This window comes from Symphalangus syndactylus, chromosome 7 (assembly GCF_028878055.3).
Source record: "Symphalangus syndactylus isolate Jambi chromosome 7, NHGRI_mSymSyn1-v2.1_pri, whole genome shotgun sequence".
Taxonomy (NCBI): domain Eukaryota; kingdom Metazoa; phylum Chordata; class Mammalia; order Primates; family Hylobatidae; genus Symphalangus; species Symphalangus syndactylus.
In genome coordinates this window covers 6,395,786-6,421,083 of record NC_072429.2, presented here as the reverse complement: position 1 = coordinate 6,421,083, position 25,298 = coordinate 6,395,786, and the positions used below count along the sequence as shown (strand labels likewise).

Genomic DNA, 25,298 nt, shown 5'->3' with positions numbered 1-25,298 from the left:
CCTGGTTCCATTAGTATACCTGCTTTCCTATGATCCCAAATCATAGTCAATGGTGCCTCGAACATAGCACCTTCAGTTAAAGGCTGCCTAGTGCTCTGAGGAAAGCTCGCTGATTATCTTCCTGCTCTACTCACCCTAAAAGGCAGAAAAGCAACATAGTCACTCCTGTGCTCATTTGTAATTGTAATTGTAAAGATCAGATATATATATATATATATATATATATGTATTTGTAATGAGAGCAAGTATATACTCATTATAAGATCAATCTAAGAAGTTTAAAATATCCCGAAGTAGAATTTCTATATCTAGTCTTCTGGTTTTTTTTTTTTTCATGAATATTTGCAAGTGATTACCCTTAACTTCACACATGAAAGATTAATCTGAAAGATCAGAGAGACCATGTTATTCCTGACCATGATAGAATTGCTCCCGTGGTTTGGGACAAGTAACAAAACAACTGCTTGGGTTTTGTTTGTAAAATACACTATTAATATTTGACCTACCTCAAAATGTATTGAGGATCTGTGAAATGCTAAGTGCCCAAAATAAAATATTGCTGATTGTCTTTTTATTAAAAGTAAATTTCCTCATTAAGCCAACCAGCCTTCTGTAAGTCACAGTGCTGAAATCTCAGGATTTGTCATTAGGAGAGATCTATCATTAAGGATTTGTAGGTATAATTGCTTAGCCTCCATTATTGGTGATTGGGATAGAGAGGTTTTAGATTTTTCTGTTTTTCATCCTGCCCCAAAGCTCAGTTTACTGAAGACATTTGTAAGCTATTGGATCATCACTTGAATCAAGATTTTGTCTAGTGAGCTCAATTGTCCATGTCTTTTTTTTTTATACTTTAGGTTTTAGGGTACATGTGCACAATGTGCAGGTTTGTTACATATGTATCCATGTGCCGTGTTTGTTTGCTGCACCTATTAACTCGTCATTTAGCGTTAGGTATATCTCCTAATGCTGTCCCTCCCCCCTCCCCCCAACCCACAACAGTCCCTGGAGTGTGATGTTCCCCTTCCTGTGTCCATGAGTTCTCATTGTTCAATTCCCACCTAGGAGTGAGAACATGCGGTGTTTGGTTTTTTGTCCTTGAGATAGTTTACTGAGAATGATGTTTTCCAGTTTCATCCATGTCCCTACAAAGGACATGAACTCATCATTTTTTATGGCTGCATAGTATTCCATTGTGTATATGTGTCACATTTTCTTAATCCAGTCTGTCGTTGTTGGACATTTGGGTTGGTTCCAACTCTTTGCTATTGTGAATAGTGCCGCGACAAACATACGTGTGCATGTGTCTTTATAGCAGCATGATTTATAGTCCTTTGGGTATATACCCAGTAATGGGATGGCTGGGTCAAATGGTATTTCTAGTTCTAGATCCCTGAGGAATCACCACACTGACTTCCACAATAGTTGAACTAGTTTACAGTCCCACCAACAGTGTAAAGTGTTCCTATTTCTCCACATCCTCTCCAGCACCTGTTGTTTCCTGACTTTTTAATGATTGCCATTCTAAATGGTGTGAGATGGTATCTCATTGTGGTTTTGATTTGCATTTCTCTGATGGCCAGTGATGATGAGCATTTTTTCATGTGTTTTTTGGCTGCATAAATGTCTTCTTTTGAGAAGTGTCTGTTCATGTATGTGAAGGACCTCTTCAAGGAGAACTACAAACCACTGCTCAATGAAATAAAGGAGGATACAAACAAATGGAAGAACATTCCATGCTCATGGGTTGGAAGAATCAATATTGTGAAAATGGCCATGCTGCCCAAGGTAATTTATAGATTCAATGCCATCCCCATCAACCTACCAATGACTTTCTTCACAGAATTGGAAAAAACTACTTTAAAGTTCATATGGAACCAAAAAAGAGCCCTCTTCGCCAAGTCAATCCTAAGCCAAAAGAACAAAGCTGGAGGCATCACGCTACCTGACTTCAAACTATACTACAAGGCTACAGTAACCAAAACAGCATGGTACTGGTACCACAACAGAGACATAGATCAATGGAACAGAACAGAGCCCTCAGAAATAATGCCGCATATCTACAACTATCTGATCTTTGACAAACATGACAAAAACAAGCAATGGGGAAAGGATTCCCTATTTAATAAATGGTTCTGGGACAACTGGCTAGCCATATGTAGAAAGCTGAAACTGGATCCCTTCCTTACACCTTATACAAAAATTAATTCAAGATGGATTAAAGACTTACATGTTAGACCTAAAACCATAAAAACCCTAGAAGAAAGCCTAGGCAATACCATTCAGGACATAGGTGTGGGCAAGGACTTCATATCTAAAACACCAAAAGCAATGGCAACAAAAGCCAAAATTGACAAATGGGATCTAATTAAACTAAAGAGCTTCTGCACAGCAAAAGAAACTACCATCAGAGTGAACAGGCAACCTACAGAATGGGAGAAAATTTTTGCAACCTACTCATCTGACAAAGGGCTAATATCCAGAATCTACAATGAATTCAAACAAATTTACAAGAAAAAAACAACCCCATCAAAAAGTGGGTGAAGGACAATTGTCCATTTCTTATTATTTCAAAGCTATAGTCTGAGAAATGGCTAATTTTAATAACTGTCCTATCATAAATTAATGTGGGAATAAACTGAAGTTGGAGATAAATACTTCATGAAAACTAACTAAAGTCTGAAGTAAATTACCTGTTTTATGTCCAATAGCTACTACCTTTGATAGAACAGTTTTGAGGAACATTTCATTCTTGAAGGAAACATCTGACATGGTTCTCAGCAAGTTGGAATAATAAGGATTGTTGGGTTGTTTTGATGAGTGGAAGCAGCATGTTTGTAGCATAATCTCATGCTGTTGACCTAAAAATGTGTCTTAACTATTCATCAAGGCAAGCCTGGTGAAGCCTTTACTTGTTACTACTTTAACAGTTGGAATTAGTTGCTCTTTTTACTTGATGAAGCAAAAATGTAATACAGTAGTCTCCCCTTATCTGCAAGAGATACTGTCCATTACCCCTAGTGGATGCCTGAAACCTCAGATAGTACTAAACCCTTTATAGACTATGTTTTTTCAATCTAACAACCAAGGCAGCTACTAAGCGACTAAGGGGCAGGTTGTATACAACCTGTGTGGATAAGCAGGACAAAGGGATGATTCACATCCCAGGCAGGACAGAGCAGGAGGATCATGAGATTTCATCACTCCATGGCTTGTGATTTATTTTATTGTTGTTATTATTTTTTGAGATGGAGTCTTGCTCTATCACCCAGGCTGGAGTGCAGTGGTGCGACCTTGGCTCACTGCAGCCTCCGCCTCCTGGGTTCAAGCGATTCTCCTGCCTTGGCCTCCCAGGTAGCTGGGAATGCAGGCACCCGCCACCAGGCCCAGCTAATTTTTGTATTTTTAGTAGAGACAGGGTCTCACCATGTTGGCCAGGCTGGTCTCAAGCTCATGACCTCAGGTGATCCACCCTCCTCGGCCTCCCAAGGTGCTGAGATTACAGGAATGAGCCACCGTGCCCAGCCAGCTTGTGATTTAAAACATGAATTTTTTATTTCTGGAATTTTCCACATAATATGTTTGGACCAAGGTTGCCTCGGGTAACAAAGTATGGAAAGTGAAATTGCAGACAAAGGGGGTTACTGCTCCTGTGCTCTAAAATTGGTGTTTGGGTGATCAGCAGCAGGTAGCCAATGGGAAGAGCACTTCTGAGTGATAACCAAAGCAGTTTCTTTAGTGGCCTTTTCACGTTCTCCGATGTTCAAGCATATTTTCCACTTTCCATTTTCTATTTCACCTCATTTTGCCTCATCATCCGCCATCCCTGATTATTTCTTAAGCCTATTGATGGCACTCATTAAATTGTGTTTAGGGCTAATGAAACATTGTTCCTTAATATCCTTTTCAACATGCCACAATTTAGAACACATTTAAAATTTTCTGAAACAATATCCTAATCTGAATATTAACTAATTTGAGCCACATTCCCGACTCTAACTCAGCACAAAGTGCCAATCTTCCCCAATATCTCCTCTCAATTCCCCACTGCACCTTATAAAATTGGAATCAGAAATCTCACTCTGTCATTGTTCATCTAAGAATAAAAACACTGATTTTAATACTGTTTTACTAGTTTCAGCCTTCTAAGTACGTAGGCCTCTAGGTATTCTTCAGATCACTGGTGGTCTTGATAGCCATTAATATATGTTCGTATTATATTATTTTTCAACTAAATCGCAATTGGAAAAAAACATCTTTAATATTATGCCCTTGGATCTGTTACTTCATCACTAACACTTGTGATGCAATAGGACACTTCACCTGTACTAAAAGGGCCAAGAGTAAATGCCTTGTTTTGTTGTTGTTGTTGTTAAACATGTCTATAGAGTTGGCAGTTAATGCTGAATTTGTCAAATAGCCCTTCCAAAATTATACTTGTATTTAAAAAATAAATGGATCTACCTAATTTCTATTCATTTAATTTGCAGTTTCGTCTTATTAAAGTGGTATGTTTTCCAGTGTATTTTTTTCTGAAGTTGATCTCTTTACATTTCAGCTAGTACTGTATGCAGAAAGAAATTGACTTGTAATCTTTGATTTTTTTGCATTTGTAAAGGCTTTGTACTTAAGGTAGGATTACACGTTTACAGATTGTGGGGGGAAAAAAAAAAGAAAAGTGAAGGGAGAGAAAAGACGAGGCGAGTGGCCAGAGACCCGCAGGATCCAAGAGTTAACTCGGATTAACTCAGATGCTTTGTTCAGCCAATTTTCAGACTTCTTTTTTCCTAATATAAGCACTTAAAGATAAGCCTTTCTGTAAGAACTGCCTTACATGCATCATACAGTGTTTTAAATGTAGTGTTTTCATTCTTCTTCTAGTCTAATTACCTTCAACTTCTATTATTAGTTTGCTTAGACCCATTAGTTATTTAAAATTGTGTTATTAACAATTTCTAAGTTCATGGGGCTTCCTCTTTTTAAATTGCTCTTTACCTTCGTTGTCCTTCGTGGTGCTCTCTGTGGAAACCTGCTTTCTGATCTAGTAAGTGCTTATTCTTTGTGCATGTCCCCAGACTTGAAATCACTGCATAATCCCTAACTGTGTGTGTCCTGGCTTAGTGCATCTAACGAATGACTGAATGAATGCGTCTTTGCCTTACTCCCGGGCCTGAAGCATCGTCTTGGTCCCCTTCTCAATACCTTGGATCCTTGGAGATCAAGGTCCTGGTTGTTCTGGCAAGTTCAACCCCATCTGGCCTCATGATCAGAGTCCTGTCCCTGAACTCAAGACAAGGGAGGGATGGGCAGAATCACCTCATGCTGTGCCAGGGAATATGAGTCTCATGGAGCATTGCCTGGGTACATTCACTGCCTCACTACCCTGTGCTGAGACGATCTCTGTTGTGTGTTTTTTTTTTTTCTGAGATACAGTCTCACTCTGTCACCAGACTGGAGTGTAGTGGTGCAATCTGGGCTCACTGCAACCTCCCCCTTCCCGGTTCAAGCAATTCTCCTGCCTCAGCCGCCCAAGTAGGTGGGACTACAGGTACGCACCACCATGCCTGGCTAATTTTTGTATTTTTAATAGAGACGGGGTTTCATCATGTTGGCCAGGATGATCTCGATCTCTTGACCTCGTGATCCACCTGCCTTGGCTTCCCAAAGTGCTGGGATTACAGGCGTGAGCCACTGCACCTGTCTGATCTCTCTTTCAGGGATAGATGCTCACTCTCTCTTGCAGCTCTGCCTGCCAGACTAAGCCTGAAAATATCTCTGCACCTGGCTTTCCTTTACCACCTATGTGGGGCGCAGCCTTGACGCAGAACAAAGTCCCTCCAAGTGTACCCTACTCTCTCTCCCTTATCATTTCTCTGGTCTGAGATAGATGTTTATGACCTGCCAATAAATGCAGTGATTCAAAGTCCAGTGCCCATACTCCTCATTCATACAGCCATATTTAGGGAGGCTCTAGGGAGAAATGCACAGTTTGACATCAGTTCATGAAAAGCCTCTCCATGGCTGCTGCATCTGAGACAGCTGGCCTGACCTCCAAATCATCCATCCACCCCTGCTGTCATCTGTTTTCATAGTGTGAGATCAACCCACAGGAATATCCATGGCTTTCGTGCTCATTTTGGTTCTCAGTTTCTACAAGCTGGTGTCAGGTAAGCCTTTCAGTTTGGACTGTTGTTTTCCTCCTTGTTGAATAATATTTTGAGTTCATTCATGACAATGATCTCAGCACAGTGAGATGCAGGAATCTTTGGTGCTTGCATTCTCCAGCTTCTCCTGGCCTCAGGCTGGCAACTACCAATGCCACGAGCTGTGGGAAGCCCAGGGCAGCAGGAATTGAGGAAGACTCCTTGAGCTGTTTCTCAAGGACTTGGGCACTACCACAGTAGCACAGAATAACGGGAGCAGGCCCTGGGAGCGGGGAGGGAACATATCGAGAACGCCAAGGTAAATACATTTTTTTTCCCCAGGTGGGCTGTGGGGCTTAGGCAGGGCAAGTCTCTAATATAATCCCCAGGTTTTTGGCTTGGGTGCCTGGGTGGAAGGTGACACTGTTTAGGATGTTTGGAGAAAGAGACAATGTGTCCAGCTATGCACATGCTGAGTTAGAAACACCTGTGGTTATGGGGTAGAGCACCAGGCCTTTAAGTGAGGAATAAGTTGGAACCTGGCATATTCTAGGCGGAAATCCACTCTTTTTTCTCCTTCTAGTAACCATCAAGACAAAGCCTGGTGTATAGGATATTGAGTAATCAAATAAATTTTGCAGGGAGAGATAGGGGCTGGAGTAGAACACTGGATTCTGGGCGGTCAGTGTCAAGCCACAAAAAGTTCATTTGACTGTGTTCACTTTCTGTCTGGAACAGTTCCATCCTGCTATTTGTCTACCTATGACTATTTTGCTAAACAAAGCCAAGAAAACAGAAATAAGGGGATCAAAATCCATGTGTGTTGGCTGGGCACGGTGGCTGACACCTGTAATCCCAGCACTTTGGGAGGCCGAGGCAGGTGGATTGCCTGAGGTCAGGAGTTTGAGACTAGCCTGGCCAACATGGTGAAACCCCATCTCTACTAAAAATTAGCCAGGTGTGGTGGCAAGCGCCTGTAATCCTAGCTACTCAGGAGGCTGAGGCACGAGAATTGCTTAAACCCAGGAGGCGGAGGTTGCAGTGTGCCGAGATCGCGCCACTGCACTCCAACCTGGGTGACACAGTGAGACTTTGTCTCAAAAAAACAGAAACAAAAAACCACAATCCATGTGTGTTACTCACAACAGAGCCTCCATTTAAGCACATTTTCACCCATTTTCTGACAAGCTTTTCTGTCTGCTTTCTGTTTCTGCATGAGGCAGCAGGGCATGCCGGAAATGACCTTAGAGGAAGTAACACTATTTTTAAAACTTTCCTTTTCTCTGTCTATGAGCTTGTGGCTAATAACGTCTATTAGCATCAGTTTTTGCTTATGATGACATAGAGATAATAATATTACATCTGTGACATTCCCATGGCTGAAGGGCTGCTGTGTGGATTGCATGAACTTGTGCATGTAGAGCATGCAGCACAGAGCTCCACTGGTGCACAGTATGTTGCAACAACAGACAGTGTTATTCCTTGCTTCTCCCCAGGGGAAGGAGTAAAGGGAGACACCGTCAGCAAGATAAATGACAGCAGCAAGGCTGGCCGGAGAAACAGACATACACTAAAAACTGTTTGCCTGGCTTGAGAGCCTCACACAGCCTTGACGGCAGCACTCACAGCAGCCCAGCGGACAGGCTGGGTCCCAAAAACTGATCTAGAGCAAGGGCCTTTCTGCAGGTGGTTTGCTTAGCAGATCATTCTCAGAAACAAAAGTGACAGGGTGCAGAGAGTGAAGCCAGTGGGAGGAAAGCCATAGAGGGTGCGCTAATGAGCAGGTTGCCGTAGTGGCAACAGGGACCTTTGGAGAAACTGTATAGATGATGGCTCAGGATCTTCCCAATATCCACTGCTTCCTATTCCCCACTGGGTGAGATGTGCCCCCCCACCCCGGGACTATTAAAATCTCAACCTTCTTGGCCACCCTGTGCCTGGGCTGAGGAGGTGCCAAAGTTTGCAGGAAGCCCTCAGCAGAGAGGCAGAGGCCAGGCTCCAGGGGCAGAGCTGTCAGCAGGCAGGCAAGTGCCCATCCTGCTGCAGGGGGACTCAGCGTTGGGTGGTGAGGAGCAGGGCCTCAACATCTGCTACACCAGGTCAGCAGCTGGTCAGACACCAGGCTACAAAGTCACGCCTCATTTAAAAATACTCTTAAAGATGCATGAGTGAAATACATTTCAGCAAGATTTATAAAATGTACTTAAACTTAGAAATAATTAGTGCTAAAATAAAAATATCCACTTATCTGGAAATTCACACATGGGATCCACTTTGCCTCTGATGCACATGCAGACACCACACACAGGTATATCCATATACCATAAATGGATACATGTGAATGAATCAAGAGACACTGCCAATCAAAGGGGGTGGGTACTTAGAAGGTGAAGGGAGTGGGCCTCCATCATCTGTGGTCTCTCTAAGAAGAATTCTAATCATACAGAGTTGTGAGTGTGATTTACACCAGACCACAAAACCGAGAAGCAAATGCAAAAAGAAAGTAGCGCTCACCATTCACAGGCATAATCCCTGTCTGTGGAGTCCATTCTCTGTGCTGGGCATGGGGAATCCTGTGCTGAGAAAATCACACACACTCTGTCCTCATGAAGATGAGAGTCGTGCAGGGAAGGCTCGCAGAAAACCAACAATTATGTCACTTGCAGCAAGATAAGACAGTTTCAAGTGAAGATCCAGACAAAGCTGCACCAAGAAAACACAAACAAAACAAAACAGGTAAGCCATGTTGATAAAACACTAGAGCGGGGGTGTCCAATCTTTTGGCTTCCCTGGGCCATATTGAAAGAAGAAGAACTAACACTAACAATAACTAATGAATGAAAAAAATCACAAAAAATCTTATAATGTTTTAAGAAAGTTTACGAATTTGTGTTGGACCATATTCAAAGCTGTCCTGAGTCTCATGCAGCTCGCAGGCTGTGGCTTGGACAAACTTTTGCTAGATGAAGTACTATTCAAGTACAAAATAATAAAGTGGAAAAACATAAAATTATTACCTGGAGTAAAAGGTAGGTGTCATGGAAAAGATATGTCACAACATCAGTGCACTACAGAGCAAATCTCTGAAATAAAAACTACAAAATCTCCTCACTGTGTCATACCATGTCCTTCAGAATATGGCAGAAGTCTACTTAAAAAGGCGGAGCTTGCAGTGAGCTGAGATTGCGCCACTGCACTCCAGCCTGGGCGACAGAGCGAGACTCCATCTCAAAAAAAAAAAAAAAAAAAAAAAAGAAGCACAAATAAATGTGCTTCAGCAGAGAATATATATTCCTTTCTTGTATCCATAAAACATTTACAAGATGTAACCATCTACTTGAAGGAAATAAATTTCCCCAAATTGGATATTTTATGGCCACTTACTCCCCTCCTGGGTCATTAAAAATGTTTTTAGCATAGAAGATGCAAAGGGGGTGGTGTGAGTGCTCATTAAGCAGATGAGCAGAGAGTAGAGCATGTGGAGATAGATTCTCCTCCAGTCAGGGAGTCTGCATTTAGAAGGTGCCTCTCAGGCCCCTGAATAACTCAGCCCCAGGGACAGGGTTTCCTTATGTTGAATGTGGGAATATTGATAGCATATACCTCATCTCATCTCACATGAGATGTGTGTGAGAACCGAGTGAAGTAACTGACATGGAAGCATTCTCGCAAGTGTAAGATGTGCAAATGCAAGTCATCAGGTTTAGAAAGAAGACTGATGGATCCCCCACCCCACAGCCCACACATCTCCACCCACCAGAGCCCTGAGAAGGACTCAAGTGGATTTTGCTCAATTATCTGTTGTGTTTCTTCCTATAGGACAGTGGCAAGTGACTGGACCGGGCAAGTTTGTCCAGGCCTTGGTGGGGGAGGACGCAGTGTTCTCCTGCTCCCTCTTTCCTGAGACCAGTGCAGAGGCCATGGAAGTGCGGTTCTTCAGGAATCAGTTCCATGCTGTGGTCCACCTCTACAGAGATGGGGAAGACCAGAAATATATGCAGATGCCACAGTATCGAGGGAGAACTGAGCTTGTGAAGGACTCCATTGCAGGGGGGCATGTGTCTCTAAGGCTAAAAAACATCACTCTCTCGGACATTGGCCTGTATGGGTGCTGGTTCAGTTCCCAGATTTATGATGAGGAGGCCACCTGGGAGCTGCGGGTGGCAGGTCAGTTGTTTGTTTATGACTGAGTTGTCTTGTAAAGTCATGCTACCATTATCAGCTCTTAAAAGTATTTCAGATAATGAAATAAAAGACTTTCTAGAGGCCGGGCGCGGTGGCTCATGCTTGTAACCCCAGCACTTTGGGAGGCCGAGGTGGGCGGATCACGAGGTCAGGAGATCGAGACCACGGTGAAACCCCGTCTCTACTAAAAAATACAAAAAAAAATTAGCCGGGCGTGGTGGCGGGCGCCTGTAGTCCCAGCTACTCGGAGAGGCTGAGGCAGGAGAATGGTGTGAACCCGGGAGGCGGAGCTTGCAGTGAGCCGAGACTGCGCCACTGCACTCCAGCCTGGGTGACAAAGCGAGACTCTGTCTCAAAAAAAAAAAAAAAAAAAACAAAGACTTTCTAGATTCTGACATGATGTAAAAAGGCTTCGGTGGGGATCACTGACCTGAGGTTTCTGGAGATGAGCCTGGCCCTGCCATCACACAGGTGGAATCATGACACAGAAGACAGCCACCTGCACCTGCCACCACCTGACAGGATACAGAGGAAAGCCACTCCCACCCTGTTGGTGAAATGAGAGTGATGATGCCTGTTATATTTCAATTTCTTTTATTTTCTTCTTCTTTTTTCTTGACTTCTTGTGTGTTATTAAACTTTTTTTAGGATTCCATCACAACTTATTTTCAGTCTTTTTTTAGTATAACATTTTGTAGTGTTTTCTTAGGTGCTGCTCTAGGTGTTATGATATTCACATATAATTTATCACAATCTACTGTATCAACATTTTACCACTTTGAAGTGTGGAAACTTCATTTTCATTTAGATCCCTTCAATCTCTACAATTTAAAAATAACATTGCCTTGAGTATTTCTTCTATATACATAAGCACTATATCAGATAGTGACTTAATTTCTGTTTAAACCATCATATATAATTTTTATTTTTATTTTTTATTTTTTAGTTTTCTTTGAGACAGTCTTGCCCTGTCACCCAGGCTGGAGTGCAGTGGTGTGATCTCAGCTCACTGCAACCTCCACCTCCTGGGTTCAAGTGATTCTTGTACCTCAGCCTCCTGAGTAGCTCAGATTACAGGCATGCGCCACCACACCCAGCTAATTTTTTTTTTTTGTATTTTTAGTAGAGATGGGGTTCTGCCATGTTGAACGGCTGGTCTCAAACCCCTGGCCTCAAATGATCCCCTGCCTTGGCCTCCCAAAGTGCTGGGATTACAGGTGTGACCCACCACACCCAGCATGTATGTGATTGTTTAATACAATGGAAAATCTATTGTAGTTTTCCTTATTCTTCTTTTCCTATTGCTTTTCTTCTTTCCTAATATTCCAAGGTTCTTTCTTTTATCATTTCCTTTCTGTTTGAAGAATTTCCTCCAGCCATCCTTTTAGGATAGGTCTGCTAGTGACAAATTCTCTTAGTTTTCGTTTATCTGAGAATAAATATGCAAATGATTTCCTCTTTGTGAATAATGGTTTTGCCAGATTCAGAATTTGTGAGTTTCTTGATGGTTATTTTCTTTCAGCAGTTGAAAAACATGCTACTTCTTTCTGGCCTTGAAGATTTCTCATGAAAAATCTGCTGTCATTGGTGTTTTCTTTATTTTCAGAAATTTAATTATGATCTATCAAGGCATGAGTTTCTTTACATTTCTCCTATTTGGTGTGCTCTCAGCTTCTTGAATCTGTAGTTTCATGACTTTCACCTCATTTGATTAGATCAGCCATCATTTCTTTAACTACTCTTTCAGCTCTCTCTCTTTCTCCTCTCCTTCTGGGACTATGATGATATAAATGTTGATATTTTGTTATTGTCTCATAGGTCCTTTAGGATCTGTTTTTCCTCTTTAAAAAAAAAAAATCTTTTCCTCTCTTTTCATGCTGGTTAAGTTTCATTGTTGTATCCTGGAGTTCAATAATTTTTTTTTTTTTTTTTGAGATGTAGTCTCGCTCTGTCACCCAGGCTGGATGGAGTGCAGAGGTGCAATCTCGTCTCACTGCAAGCTCTGCCTCCTGGGTTCACGCCATTCTCCTGCCTCAGCCTCCGGAGTAGCTGGAACTACAGGTGCCCGCCACCATGCCTGGCTAATTTTTTTTGTATTTTTAGTAGAGACGGGGTTTCACCGTGTTAACTAGGATGGTCTTGATCTCCTGACCTCGTGATCCACCCGCCTTGGCCTCCCAAAGTGCTGAGATTACAGGCATGAGCCACTGTACCAGGCCAATAATTTTATTTTCTGTTATCTCCACTCTAGTACTGAAGCTACCCAGTTAGTTTTTGTTTTTGCATTTTTTTTTGTTATATTACTTCTGATTTGTATTTTATAACATCTATGTTTTTTGTTTTTTAAATTTTTTTGAGAGAATTCATAATTGCTTTTTGAAACATTTTAATAATAGCTATTCATGTTGGTCTTGGCAATCACATGATTGTCTATTTTCCTTCAAGTTGATATTTAATTGGTTCTTGGTATGACGGGTAATTTTTAGTTGAAATCTAAATGGTTTAACTATTGCAAGATACTCTAGACCCTATGTAAAGCTTCTGTTTTGCAGGCAGTCACCATGTTTAGATTTATGACTCAGGTCCTAGTCTATTTTTGGTGGTTGTGGCTCCAAATACAATTTAATTTTCAGAGACTTTACTGTGTTATTTTGGTCTACTTTGCTTAATTGATGTCACTGGAGATTCTGCTCATCCTTTCTAGTACTAACCGTGGCAGTAAAAGGTGTTTTCCCATGTTGCTCCTCAGTTTTTCTTGTGAGAGAGGTGATCATCTGGCATAGTGGGACAAAGTACTCTTCCCCTGGCCTCCAGTCAATAGGGCTCATGGTCAATTCTTTTGCCAGCACCACTTTGCATATCATGTATTTTCAGCCATTTAGGGGTGGAAAGATTCCCGTTGGGCCACCTACTTCTGCTGGAGGTGGGAGTGGGGAAGTGGTCATAGGATGCTCAGCTGCTGTGTTTTTTCTCTACTCCTGGGGTCCCTAGTCAATCCTCCTTAGTCTTTCCACTTTTCAAAATGCACCTATGCTTGCCTCATTTCTAGGGTTTAGCATTTTACTTACAGAAAGGAGCAAGGAAGAGAAGTCTACATCATCTTACTTGAGCCCCCTTCCTTGGTGCTTACACCACCATCATTCTTTCATTAATTTATTGACTAACAAACATTTATTAGGCTCCATGCACTGATCCAGACCCTGGGGAATGGCAGAGAACAACACTCAGAGAGAAAGTTCTGTTTGGAGTGGTTAAAAGGCAATATTAAATCATCAAATTGAAGTCAACCACATAAGGGGTACTTTTCCATATTTCCCAAGTCACAAATCTGGATGTCATAATAAACCCTTTCTTGATGTTCAGTCCTATTGATTCAACTTCTTAAATAAATTCTGCATCTGCCGTTCCCCTTCTCAGCCTCCCCAGCCCTTCTTTTCTCTCACTGGAGTCACTTCAGTAGTTGCATGGTGGGTCACTCTCCTCCGGAGTGTTCTTTGTGGTCCCTCCTCCATGCTGCTGCCTGGAGACCTCTCTAAGATACAGGCCTTGCTATAACTCCCACCTGCTGGAAGCTGGTAAGAGCCCTACTTGTCTACAGTTCTTAAAGTGGCTGTGGGCAAGTCCATATTGCTCAGGTCAGTGAATGTATGACCTCCATGGCTTGCCTTGTGCCTTTTTCAGATCTTGTGTCACATCCCTACTCTGTTATACATCATTATCTGGAATATAAATATTCATGAGTCCTTGAAATCACTGTGGCATGTTAACTTTTCACATTGTGGTTTGTACTTGCCTCTTTTTGTCTAAAATGCTTCCCCCTCCCCAACCTGACCACAACAAAACTCCTATTTTCTGACACAGAAGGGTGCAAATGTCATCTCCAGGAAGCTGTGACTTTCCATGACAGTTAAGCACCCTTCTCTGTGCTAACCTGACCATGCTTTCATAGTTGCCATTTCACTATGAAATGTATTTTATACAGTTTCCTCACTATTTGATCAATGAGTTTCTCATTAGAAGGGGCTGTGTCTTATTCACTGCATCCTATTTCATACTTAGGAATATCCAGGCATATATAGTGGCTGCTAAATAAATGTTGAATGAACACAGACCATGGAAGGGTGTGCAGTTGTAGTACGAGTGGATGTGTGTGTGAGAGAGAGAGAGAGAAAAGGATGTGTGTGTTGTTATGGGTACAGGCTTGATGAACCAGACTCAAAATACCTGTAAGCTTGAAATTTGGTCTTTGCTTTCATCTTTCCCTGTTTTCTTCCCAGCCCTGGGCTCAGTTCCTCTCATTTCCATCGCGGGATATGTTGACGGAGGCATCCAGCTACTCTGCCTGTCCTCAGGCTGGTTCCCCCGGCCCACAGCCAAGTGGAAAGGTCCACAAGGACAGGATTTGTCTTCAGACTCTGGAGCAAATGCAGATTGGCACAGCCTATATGATGTGGAGATCTCCATTATAGTCCAGGAAAATGCTGGGAGCATATTGTGTTCCATCCACCTTGCTGAGCAGAGTCATGAGGTGGAATCCAAGGTATCGATAGGAGGTGAGTGTGGAGAAGGAGGAGCAAGGAATGGGTGTGTACATACGTAACTCAGGGTAGAGCAGCAGCTTGTATCTGGGATTGTTGTGTAGTACCACCCAGCTTCAATGATTTGTTTTGAGAGTCAAAGATTGATGAGGTATAAAAAACCAAACCAAACATTTGATAAGGCAGAAGTAGAATTGTTTACAATTTCAAGGCAGTAGAATTAAGTATTTCCTTCACCACACAATACCCCCATGGTGCAACACTCACAACTCAACACATAACAAAACTTAAGGAAATTAACTCTAGGACTAAGAAAATAATTGTTTCTTCAATTTTAGAAAACGTCATTGCTCCATAAAAATGTAGAAAATTTCAGAAAGGATTTACAAATAGTAGGAAAATTTACATAAACTAAATGCTTCCAGAATCACACTCAATGTAAAAGGATTTAATTTGCCAGTTAAAAGACAAAGAATCTCAGACTGGATTTAAAAATCTCATCGCTTGAACCTGAGAGGCAGAGGTTGCAGTGAGCCGAGATGGCACCACTGTGCTCCAGCCTGGGTGGCAGAGCAAGACTCCATCTCAAAAACATAAAAATAAAAATAAAAATAGATAATAAAAATCTCAACTGCAATTCATAAGAGGAAAAATGTAGCACATATGAGCTATTCATCAAAAATAAAAAATACTAGAGAAATATTAATCAAGAAGAATCAAACAGATATATTAGTGTCAAGAAAAGGAAGACAAGGTTTTAAGAAAAAGGGCATTAGGGATAGAGTTATTTCAAAAACATAAGTTCACTCAGTATAAGAATATGAAAATTTTAAATATATATGTACCTTATACATGTAAAATATAAAAAGAAAATATCAACAGAAATATAAGAAAAAAGGTCATACTTCGAGTTCTAAAATTGATTAAATAAGTAGACAAAATGAGTAAGAATATATAATATTTGAACTAAAAATTAATAAGCCTGAAATAACATATTTTTGGAGATGGCACTCCAGGTTTGTAGAATACACATTAATTTTTACACACTTGGAACTTTTATAAAATTTTACCAGATATAAACACATAAAATGGTTTTCAGAAAATTTTCAAACATTGATATCATGCACACAAAATTCTCTAATCATAATTTAATAAAGTCAAATGACCATAGCAAAAGATAGTTTAAATTCTTATGTGTTTGAAAAATTTTTAAACATTAAAATAACTGAGAAATTCAAGAAAGCATAGTGATAGGTAGAAAATTCTTAAAACTGAATGATAATAAAATTACAATTTATCATAATGTGTAAAATAGAACTAATATAGTTTTCTCAGTCAAAATTTTATCTGGCTGGGTGCGGTGGCTCACGCCTGTAATCCCAGCACTTTGGGAGGCCAAGGCAGGTGGATCACCTGAGGTCAGGAGTTCAAGACCAGCCTGGCCAAAATGGTGAAACCCCGTCTCTACTAAAAATACAAAAATTAGCCGGGTGTGGTGGCAGGTGACTGTAATCCCAGCTACCTGGGAAGCTGAGGCAGGAGAATCGCTCGAACCCGGGAGGCGGAGTTTGCAGTGAGCCGAGATCGCACCACTGCACTCCAGCCTGGGCGACAGAGCAAGACTCCATCTCAAAAAAAAAAAAATTATATCCTTTAATGCTTAAATGTTCTTATTAGCATGAAATAGCTGAATATTGATATTAGGCATCAATATATATTTCAGAAAACAGCAAAAGAAAGTGGAAGAAATCTTAAAGATATAGAAATATGGAAATATAAAGACATAGTGCAGATTAACACATCTAAAGTTAGATGGTTCGAAGTGTTATTAAAATAGATAAACTGAGCCGGGCGCGGTGGCTCACGCCTGTAATCCCAGCACTTTGGGAGGCTGAGGCGCGTGGATCACGAGGTCAGGAGATCGAGACCACGGTGAAACCCCGTCTCTACTAAAAATACAAAAAAATCAGCCGGGCGTGGTGGCGGGCGCCTGTAGTCCCAGCTACTCAGAGAGGCTGAGGCAGGAGAATGACGTGAACCCGGGAGGCGGAGCTTGCAGTGAGCCGAGATTGCGCCACTGCACTCCAGCCTGGGTGACAGAGCAAGACTCCGTCTCAAAAAAAAAAAAAAAAAAAAAAAAAAAAAAAAAAAATAGATAAACTGGCAACATCAGTTAAGAATAAAAGAGAAACAGCACAATTAAACAAGGCAGGAAATAACAAGAAGGCACAACTAAAGATTTAGTAGAGATTTATAAGATAAACTGCTTTGAATAACTTTTTCCTTTTCTATTGAATATAATGAAGTGAAAGTTTTCATAGAAAAATGTAAAATACAGGCCAGGTGCAGTGGCTCTCACGTCTGTAGTCCCAGCAGTTTGGAAGGCTGAGGCAGGCAGATCGCTTGAGGTCAGGAGTTCCAGACCAGCCTGCCCAACATGGCAAAACCCCATCTCTACTAAAAATACAAAAATTAGCTGGGCGTGGTGGTGTGTGTCTGTAATCCCAGCTACTCGGGAGGCTGAGGCATGAGAATCACTTAAATCCAGGAGGCAGAGATTGCAGTGAGCTGAGATCACCCCACTGCACTCCAGCCTGGGGGACAGAGTGAGACTTTGTCTCAAAAATTTTTAAAAAAGAAGAAAAATGTAAAATACAAAATCCGAAGGAAAGATCGACTACCTGACTAATTTGTAACCAGGAAAGAGGTGGAGTCAGCATTTAGAAGTCTTCCCACATTGTTTTATATACAAAGTCTACCAAATATTCAAGAAAAGAGAAAATGTATCTTTCAGAAAGTCGGCCAGAGAGCAGAAAAATAGGAAATATTAAACTCATTTTATTGAGTCAACATAATTTTGGTACCATAACAGAAATGGGCAATTTGAAAAAGGAAAAATTTTTACCAACATTACTCATAATTGAAAATGTAAAAATCTTACCAAAAATTTTGCAAGTAGAAAAGTCCACAAAAACATATATCATGACCAAACTTATCCTGGAAAAAAATGTTAGGTCAACATGGGAACATATATTAATGTAATTATTACCATAATTAGTTAAAAGAGATAAACTATAATTTTCTTAGTAGATGTAAATGAAACAGATAACTTTCAACATCTATTCATCATGATTTCAACACTTGCAAATCTAGAAATAGAAGAAAATTTTTTTATCAATCTAGAAATAGGAGAGACTCTGCTTAATCTGATAAAAAGATATCTAAAGATACTTGCAGCAAACATCATACAAAATAATAAGCCACGTAATTTTTTAAATACCTACAGAAAACATTATACATAATGTGTCATTTAAAATCATAACATAAGGAGATTGCATTAAACACTTCTATTCCACATTATATTAGAGTACTGTTACTATTAGCAGCCACTTCAATAAGGGAAGGAAATGTAAAAGTTATAACTTTTAGAAAGAAAAAAATAAAATGGCCACTGTTCACAGTTTATATGATGATATAAATGGAAAATTTAGAAAAATTTACAAATTCTTTCAACTCATAAAAGAACCCATTGTGTTCATGAAAAATGAGATGAATAAACAAAATCAATTGCATTAGTAAACACCAGCAAAGGAAGAAAAACACATGCCATGTACAACAACAATAAAAAATATGTTAACCAGGAATAAGTCTAATAAAATGTTTACAAAATCTTATTGAAGGGTATTATAAAACTGTATTAAAAGACACTAATGAAAACTAAATAAGAGAACAAATATAACACCCTTCAGATAAGAAGATGCACGTTTTTAAAGATATCAGTTCTCCTAAAATTGCTGTATAGATTCAAAACAATTCTATAGAAAAATCTCAGCACATTTTTTTTTTATTTTTTGAGATGAGCTGTCACTCTGTCGCCCATGCTGGAGTATAGTGGTGCAATCATGGCTCACTGCAACCTCAACTTCCCATGCTCAAGCAATCCTCCCACCTCAGCCTCCCAAGTAGCTGGGACCACAGGTGTGCACCACCTTGCCTGGCTAATTATTTTTAATTTTAAATATTTTTAGAGATGGGGGTCTCACTTTGTTGCCTAGATTGGTCTCGAACTCCTGTCCTTAAGAAATCCTCCTGGCCAGGCACGGTGGCTCACGCCTGCAATCCCAGCACTCTGGGAGGCTGAGGCGGGCGGATCACGAGGTCAGGAGATCGAGACCATCCTGGCTAACATGGTGAAACCCCATCTCTACTAAAAATACAAAAAATTAGCCGGGCGTGGTGGTGGGCGCCTGTAGTCCCAGCTACTTGGGAGGCCGAGGCAGGAGAATGGCGTGAACCTGGGAGGCAGAGCCTGCAGTGAGCCGAGATCGCACCACTGCACTCCCGCCTGGGCAACAGAGCGGGACTCTGTCTCAACAAAAAAAGAAAGAAAGAGAGAGAGAGAGAGAGAGAGAAAGAGAGAGAGAGAGAGAGAAAGAAAGAAAGAAAGAAAGAAAGAAAGAAAGAAAGAAAGAAAGAAAGAAAGAAAGAAATCTAAAGGGGAAAAGAATAAACATTACCTTTAAAAAAGAAAAAAAAAATCCTCCCACTTTGGCCTCCTAAACTGCTGGGATTACAGGCATGAGCCACTGCACTTGGCCCAGAGTTTTCTTAAAGCCTAACAAGTCAATTCCAAAGTTTATGTGGCAAAACAAACAGTCAAAAATTGCTAAGATACAGTGGAACAGAGCAAGCTCAGCTTAGTCTTATCTCAGAGACATATCCCAAAGCTTTGAAGATTAAGCCAATTAAAATTATTGACACAGAGATACCCCTATGGATCAATGGGAGAGAACAAAGAGCCCCGGAAACAAATCCAAGCTTGAACGTGACCTTGCATGTGTGGCAGTGTGTAAAGCAAGGTCCACTCAATAAACATTGCCAGCACAGTCAGCACTTGCTTAGAAGATGACATTGAACTTCTGCCTCATTATACACAGACACACACACACACGTGTGTGTGTGTGTGATATATATATATATATATATGAAATCCAGATGGATGAAGACTTATAAAGAAATGCAAAGCTTTCAATCTGTGGACGAAATTAGAGAAAAATGCTTTCATCTTGGGGTACTGGGGGATTCCTTAAATGAGCGTAAAATTGCCTTACCTGCTTAGCAATCACTAAGGGGCCTGTGGGACTGTTTTTCAGAGACATTTTTCCAGCCCTCACCTTGGCGCCTGGCTTCTATTTCACTCGGGTTACTCTGTGTTGCCCTATGTGTTGTTGTCATCAGGATGACAATTGTTTTCTTCAAATCCAAAGGTAAGTGAGAGAGAGAAGCACGGGCCCATAACTTCTTCATGGTTCCAGTGGAGCTGCTATCAGGCTGCCCTCACACACCTCCGGGCTCTGTTCTTCCAGCCCTAGGCCCACGGGGGCCACTGCCTGAGGCACAGGGAACCCAGTCTCCAGCCTCCTCTGTGCTGGCCTGAAATGGCCCCTTCAGAAAATGCCAGCCTCTGCCAATCCCTTTCTACTTTACCTGGAGCACAGGCTAAGCAGATAATTGATTTTCAGTACATCAAAATTTCACATACTTTTTTTTTTTTTTTTTTTTTTTTTTTTGAGACGGAGTCTCGCTCTGTCACCCAGGCTGGAGTGCAGTGGCGCAGTCTCAGCTCACTGCAAGCTCCGCCTCCCGGGTTCACGCCATTCTCCTGCCTCAGCCTCCGAGTAGCTGGGACTACAGGCGCCCGCCACCGCGCCCGGCTAATTTTTTGTATTTTTTAGTAGAGACGGGGTTTCACCGTGGTCTCGATCTCCTGACCTCGTGATCCGCCCGCCTCGGCCTCCCAAAGTGCTGGGATTACAAGCGTGAGCCACCGCGCCCGGCCAAAATTTCACATACTTTTCTACAAACAGGCTGAGTGCGGTGGCTCGTGTCTCTAACCCTGGCACTTTGGGAGGCCGACATGGGAGGATCACTTGAGCCCAGGAGTGTAAGACCATCCTGGGCAACATAGCGAGAACTCCTCTCTACAAAAAATTTTTAAAAAATAAAATAAAATAATGAGCCGGGTGTGGTGGTGCGTGACTGTGGTCCCAGCTATTCAGGAGGTTGAGATGGGAGGATGGCTTGAGCACAGGAGGGGAAGGCTTTAGTGAGCCATGTTCCCACCACTGCACGTCAGCCTGGGCAGCAGAGTGAGACCCTGACTCAAAAAATAAATATATAAAAACAAATAAATTTCTACTAATGACAACAAGAGTCTTATAAGGAAATTTCAGGGTAGTTGCAAAGACTTCATAAAAGAGGAAATAAAACTGACTGACTGAGATAAAATGATAATCTCAATAAGAGTCTTCACCCCAGAACAAATTTTCTCCTCCTTGGGAGTGACACTCCCCATTGAGGATGAGGCCGCCCCCGCCTCCCCTCCCAGCCGCCTTTTCCCATCTCCATCCCCACCTCCACAGCATCCCAGCTATTGTCCCTCTCCTTAGCAGGCACCTTCCTCCTGATCTCTTGCTCCACCCCAGACAGCTACAACCGTGCAGGGGCTGGGGAGATGAGCACATATAAGTGTCCTAGGAGAGGCCCAGCCCTTCACACCTGCAGCTCGTCCCACCTGTGCAAGGAGCCAGTGTCGTGTTTGTACCTTGCACACTCCTGTGTCCACCACTGAATATACTGTTTCTGTTTCAGGGAAAATCCAGGCGGAATTGGGTAAGTATGTGTCATGTCCTGAGCCTCCCACACATGGTTCCTCCCGAGTCCCTCCCTGATCCACAGTTTGAGCCTCTGGACGACCCTGGCTCCAGGCTGGACAGGAAGCACCGGCAGGTGGAGGAGAGCAGCTGCCTGGCTCTCTGCGTCCACTGCTATGAGTTGCCCCTCAGATATCTGGAGGGCTTAGGATAGGCCCCAGGGCCTGGAAGTCCCCACAAATTGTCTGTGCCTGTTGCCCGTTGGTTCGCTGTGTGTGTGGTGGGGGGAGGTGTTATGAGCTCTGAGGGTGTGTGGGCCACAGTGAGGAACCTGAGAAAAATTTGTGGGTGATCCTCAACCTCCCCTGGCCTGATGCTTTGAGACTTTATCCAGTCCTGTATCAACCACTAAATAGTCTGCTTTTTGTTTCATGGAAACTCCAGGATAAACTGGGTGAGTGTTATCACTCGCAGGGCCTTCCTCCCACGCCCTCCCTGGGACCCCACTCTGTGATGTCAGCCTCTTACGTGTTTTTCTCTTATTCCTTTTTTTTGGTTTCAGACTTGGAGAAGATACACAAACAGGCAGGTGAGAGACTCTCCTCCCTCAACTTATCTCTCTCTTCCAAGTTCCTCATTTATGGATTTTTATATCCTGAGGCCCATGGGTCACTGCAGAACCACGTTTGTGATGGGGACCCTGAATTGTCTAGATTCTGCAGAGGTGCATTTTGTAGAGAAGCCCCATAGCCTTCTTCAGATCTCTTGAGAGGGTCCATGACACTCAAAAATGGTCCTAATCCTTGGTCTCTCCCTTCTCCCTGTGTCCTGTTCCCCATGGGAGCACTGAAGTGCCTACTCTGTCTGCTTGCTTTCAGAATTGAGAGACGCCCGGAAACACGCAGGTACCCACGCCTGAGAGGGTGACAGTGGGCATGGAGTAGGAAGATGACCAGTGACAGATACGGAGCCTACCCAGCTTGTAGACAGCAAATCTGTGATGCCCCAATGCACCCCAGGGTGCAGCTGCCTCTAACCCAATCCACCCCAGGGTGCAGCTGCCTCTAACCCAATCCGCCCCAGGGTGCAGCTGCCTCTAACCCAATCCGCCCCAGGGTGCAGCTGCCTCTAACCCAATCCGCCCCAGGGTGCAGCTGCCTCTAACCCAATCCGCCCCAGGGTGCAGCTGCCTCTAACCCAATCCGCCCCAGGGTGCAGCTGCCTCTAACCCAATCCGCCCCAGGGTGCAGCTGCCTCTAACCCAATCCGCCCCAGGGTGCAGCTGCCTCTAACCCAATCCGCCCCAGGGTGCAGCTGCCTCTAACCCAATCCGCCCCAGGGTGCAGCTGCCTCTAACCCAATCCGCCCCAGGGTGCAGCTGCCTCTAACCCAATCCGCCCCAGGGTGCAGCTGCCTCTAACCCAATCCGCCCCAGGGTGCAGCTGCCTCTAACCCAATCCGCCCCAGGGTGCAGCTGCCTCTAACCCAATCCGCCCCAGGGTGAAGCTGCCTCTAACCCAATCCGCCCCAGGGTGAAGCTGCCTCTAACCCAATCCGCCCCAGGGTGCAGCTGCCTCTAACCCAATCCGCCCCAGGGTGCAGCTGCCTCTAACCCAATCCGCCCCAGGGTGCAGCTGCCTCTAACCCAATCCGCCCCAGGGTGCAGCTGCCTCTAACCCAATCCACCCCAGGGTGCAGCTGCCTCTAAATGCACTTCTTGGCCCAGGACTTGGGAGAAAAGCGTAGGGACTGGGTCAGCTAGGAGGGGTCACAGGCAAGACGCCAGGGAACTGAGGGCACTAGTAGCTGGCTTCTAGGGGTCTGTGCAAAGGTGAAAGAAGTGAAGTTAGCAGGAACTGGTGGGTGGAAGGAAGCTGAATCCTGGAGTCACTCACGGTCTCACAAAGTCAATAGAGGGCTTGCATGGGAGGGTGGTGGTAGGGCTGGGTGACACAGAGGAGTTGGGCACCTCATGGTTGGGCATCTCCAAGCATCAGTGAGGCACAGGGGCTGCCCTGGAGAAGGGACATGGCTGGTGGGAGAGTGGGACTGGCTAGATCCTACCCGGAGCCAGTCTGCAGTGGGAGGGTCGACCTCTTGTTCCAGCCCAGATTTCCTCTTCAGTAACTCATGCTTCCTCTCTCCCCCACCGCACCCCAGTGGAGGTGACTCTGGATCCAGAGACGGCTCACCCGAAGCTCTGCGTTTCTGATCTGAAAACTGTAACCCATAGAAAAGCTCCCCAGGAGGTGCCTTACTCTAAGAAGAGATTTACAAGCAAGAGTGTGGTGGCTTCTCAGGGTTTCCAAGCAGGGAAACATTACTGGGAGGTGGACGTGGGACAAAATGTAGGGTGGAGTGTGGGAGTGTGCCGGGATGACGTAGGCAGGTGGGAGAACAATGTGACTTTGTCTCCCAAAAATGGGTATTGGGTCCTCAGACTGACGACAGAACGTGTGTATTTCACATTAAATCCCCATTTTATCAGCCTCTCCCCCAGCACCCCTCCTACAAGAGTAGGGGTCTTCCTGGACTATGAGGGTGGGACCATCTCCTTCTTCAACATAAATGACCAGTCCTGCATTCATATCCTGACATGTCAGTTTGAAGGCTTGTTGAGACCCTATATCAAGCACGTGATCTATGAAGAGAAAATGGGGACTCCCATATTCATATGTCCAGTGTCCTGGGGATCAGAGAGAGAAGACCCTGCTTAACAGGCCCCCCACCACAGACCCAGACACAGCCAAGGGAGAGTGCTCCCAACAGGCGGCCCCAGCTTCCTCTCCGGAGCCTGCACACAGGGAGTCACGCCCCCCACTCTCCTTTAGGGAGCTGAGGTTCTTCTGTCCTGAGCCCTGCAGCAGTCACAGCTTCCAGAGGAGGGGAGACTGGCCTGTCCCTGTGGGAGTCAGAAGCCATGGCTGCCCTGAAGTGGGGATGGAATAGACTCACATTAGGTTTAGTTTGTGAAAACTCCATCCAGCTAAGTGATCTTGAACAAGCAACAACCTCCCAGGCTCCTCACTTGTTAGTCAGGGATAGTGATTCCCACCTCATAGGTGAAGATTAAAGAGACAATGAATGTGAATCATGCTTGCAGGTTTTATGGCACAGCGTTTGCTAATGATGTGTTTTTATATTATCCATTTTCCCACCATAAACTCTGTTTGCTTATTCCACATTAATTTACTTTTCTCTATACCAAATCACCCATGGAATAGTTATTGAACACCTGCTATGTGAGGCTCAAAGGATAAAGAGGAGGGAGTATTTTTAACTGATTCTATAAGCCCAGTATTACCTGATACCAAAACCAGGCAAAGAAAACAGAAGAAGAGGAAGGAAAACTACAGGTCCATATCCCTCAGTAACATAGACACAAAAATTCTAAATAAAATTTTAGCAAATTAAACAAAACAATAAATTTAAAGATGATATATAACTACTCAGTGTGGTTTGTCCCACAAATGCAGAGTTGGTTTAATATTTAAATATCAACCAGTGTAATTCAGCACATTAATAAATTTAAAAAACCATATGATCATTTCAATGATGCAGAAAAAAAGTTTCAATAAAGCCACCATCATTACTGATAAAACCTGTCAACAAAGAAGATATACAGATGAAAAATAAAGCACATGAAGAGATACTCAATGTCATTAAACATTAAGAAAATGCAAACTAAAACCACAACAAGATACCATTACCATCTATTAAAGTGGCTAAAATTACAAAGACAGACAATAGTAAGTGTTGGTGAGGATGCGGAGGGAAGG

The 25,298-nt window shown here is 43.0% G+C and overlaps 2 protein-coding genes across 2 annotated transcripts in view; one reads left to right on the top strand and one right to left on the bottom strand.

Annotated features, from left to right (window-relative positions):
* ZFP62 (ZFP62 zinc finger protein) overlaps positions 1-25,298 on the bottom strand; it is a 166,593-nt gene that overhangs the window by 120,148 nt on the left and 21,147 nt on the right. The window contains exon 2 of the mRNA XM_063643102.1: positions 8,658-8,846. Within this exon, the coding sequence (XP_063499172.1) occupies positions 8,658-8,670 (13 nt within the window). The 5' untranslated portion in view covers positions 8,671-8,846. The remainder of the gene's footprint in view (positions 1-8,657; positions 8,847-25,298) is intronic.
* BTNL3 (butyrophilin like 3) lies at positions 5,935-25,060 on the top strand. The gene is made up of 8 exons (XM_055284911.1): positions 5,935-6,167; positions 9,963-10,310; positions 14,606-14,881; positions 20,020-20,133; positions 21,518-21,538; positions 22,082-22,108; positions 22,398-22,424; positions 23,680-25,060. The coding sequence occupies exons 1-8, from the start codon at positions 6,119-6,121 to the stop codon at positions 24,234-24,236; spliced, it is 1,419 nt and encodes a 472-aa protein (XP_055140886.1). The 5' UTR covers positions 5,935-6,118; the 3' UTR covers positions 24,237-25,060.

Excerpts from the sequence above, each read along its gene's own strand:
- BTNL3 (XM_055284911.1), top strand. The coding sequence starts at position 6,119 with ATGGCTTTCGTGCTCATTTTGGTTCTCAGTTTCTACAAGCTGGTGTCA. Across the intron at positions 10,311-14,605 it reads CTGGGAGCTGCGGGTGGCAG|CCCTGGGCTCAGTTCCTCTC; the intron begins GTCAGTTGTTTG and ends TTTTCTTCCCAG. Across the intron at positions 22,425-23,679 it reads AGACGCCCGGAAACACGCAG|TGGAGGTGACTCTGGATCCA; the intron begins GTACCCACGCCT and ends ACCGCACCCCAG.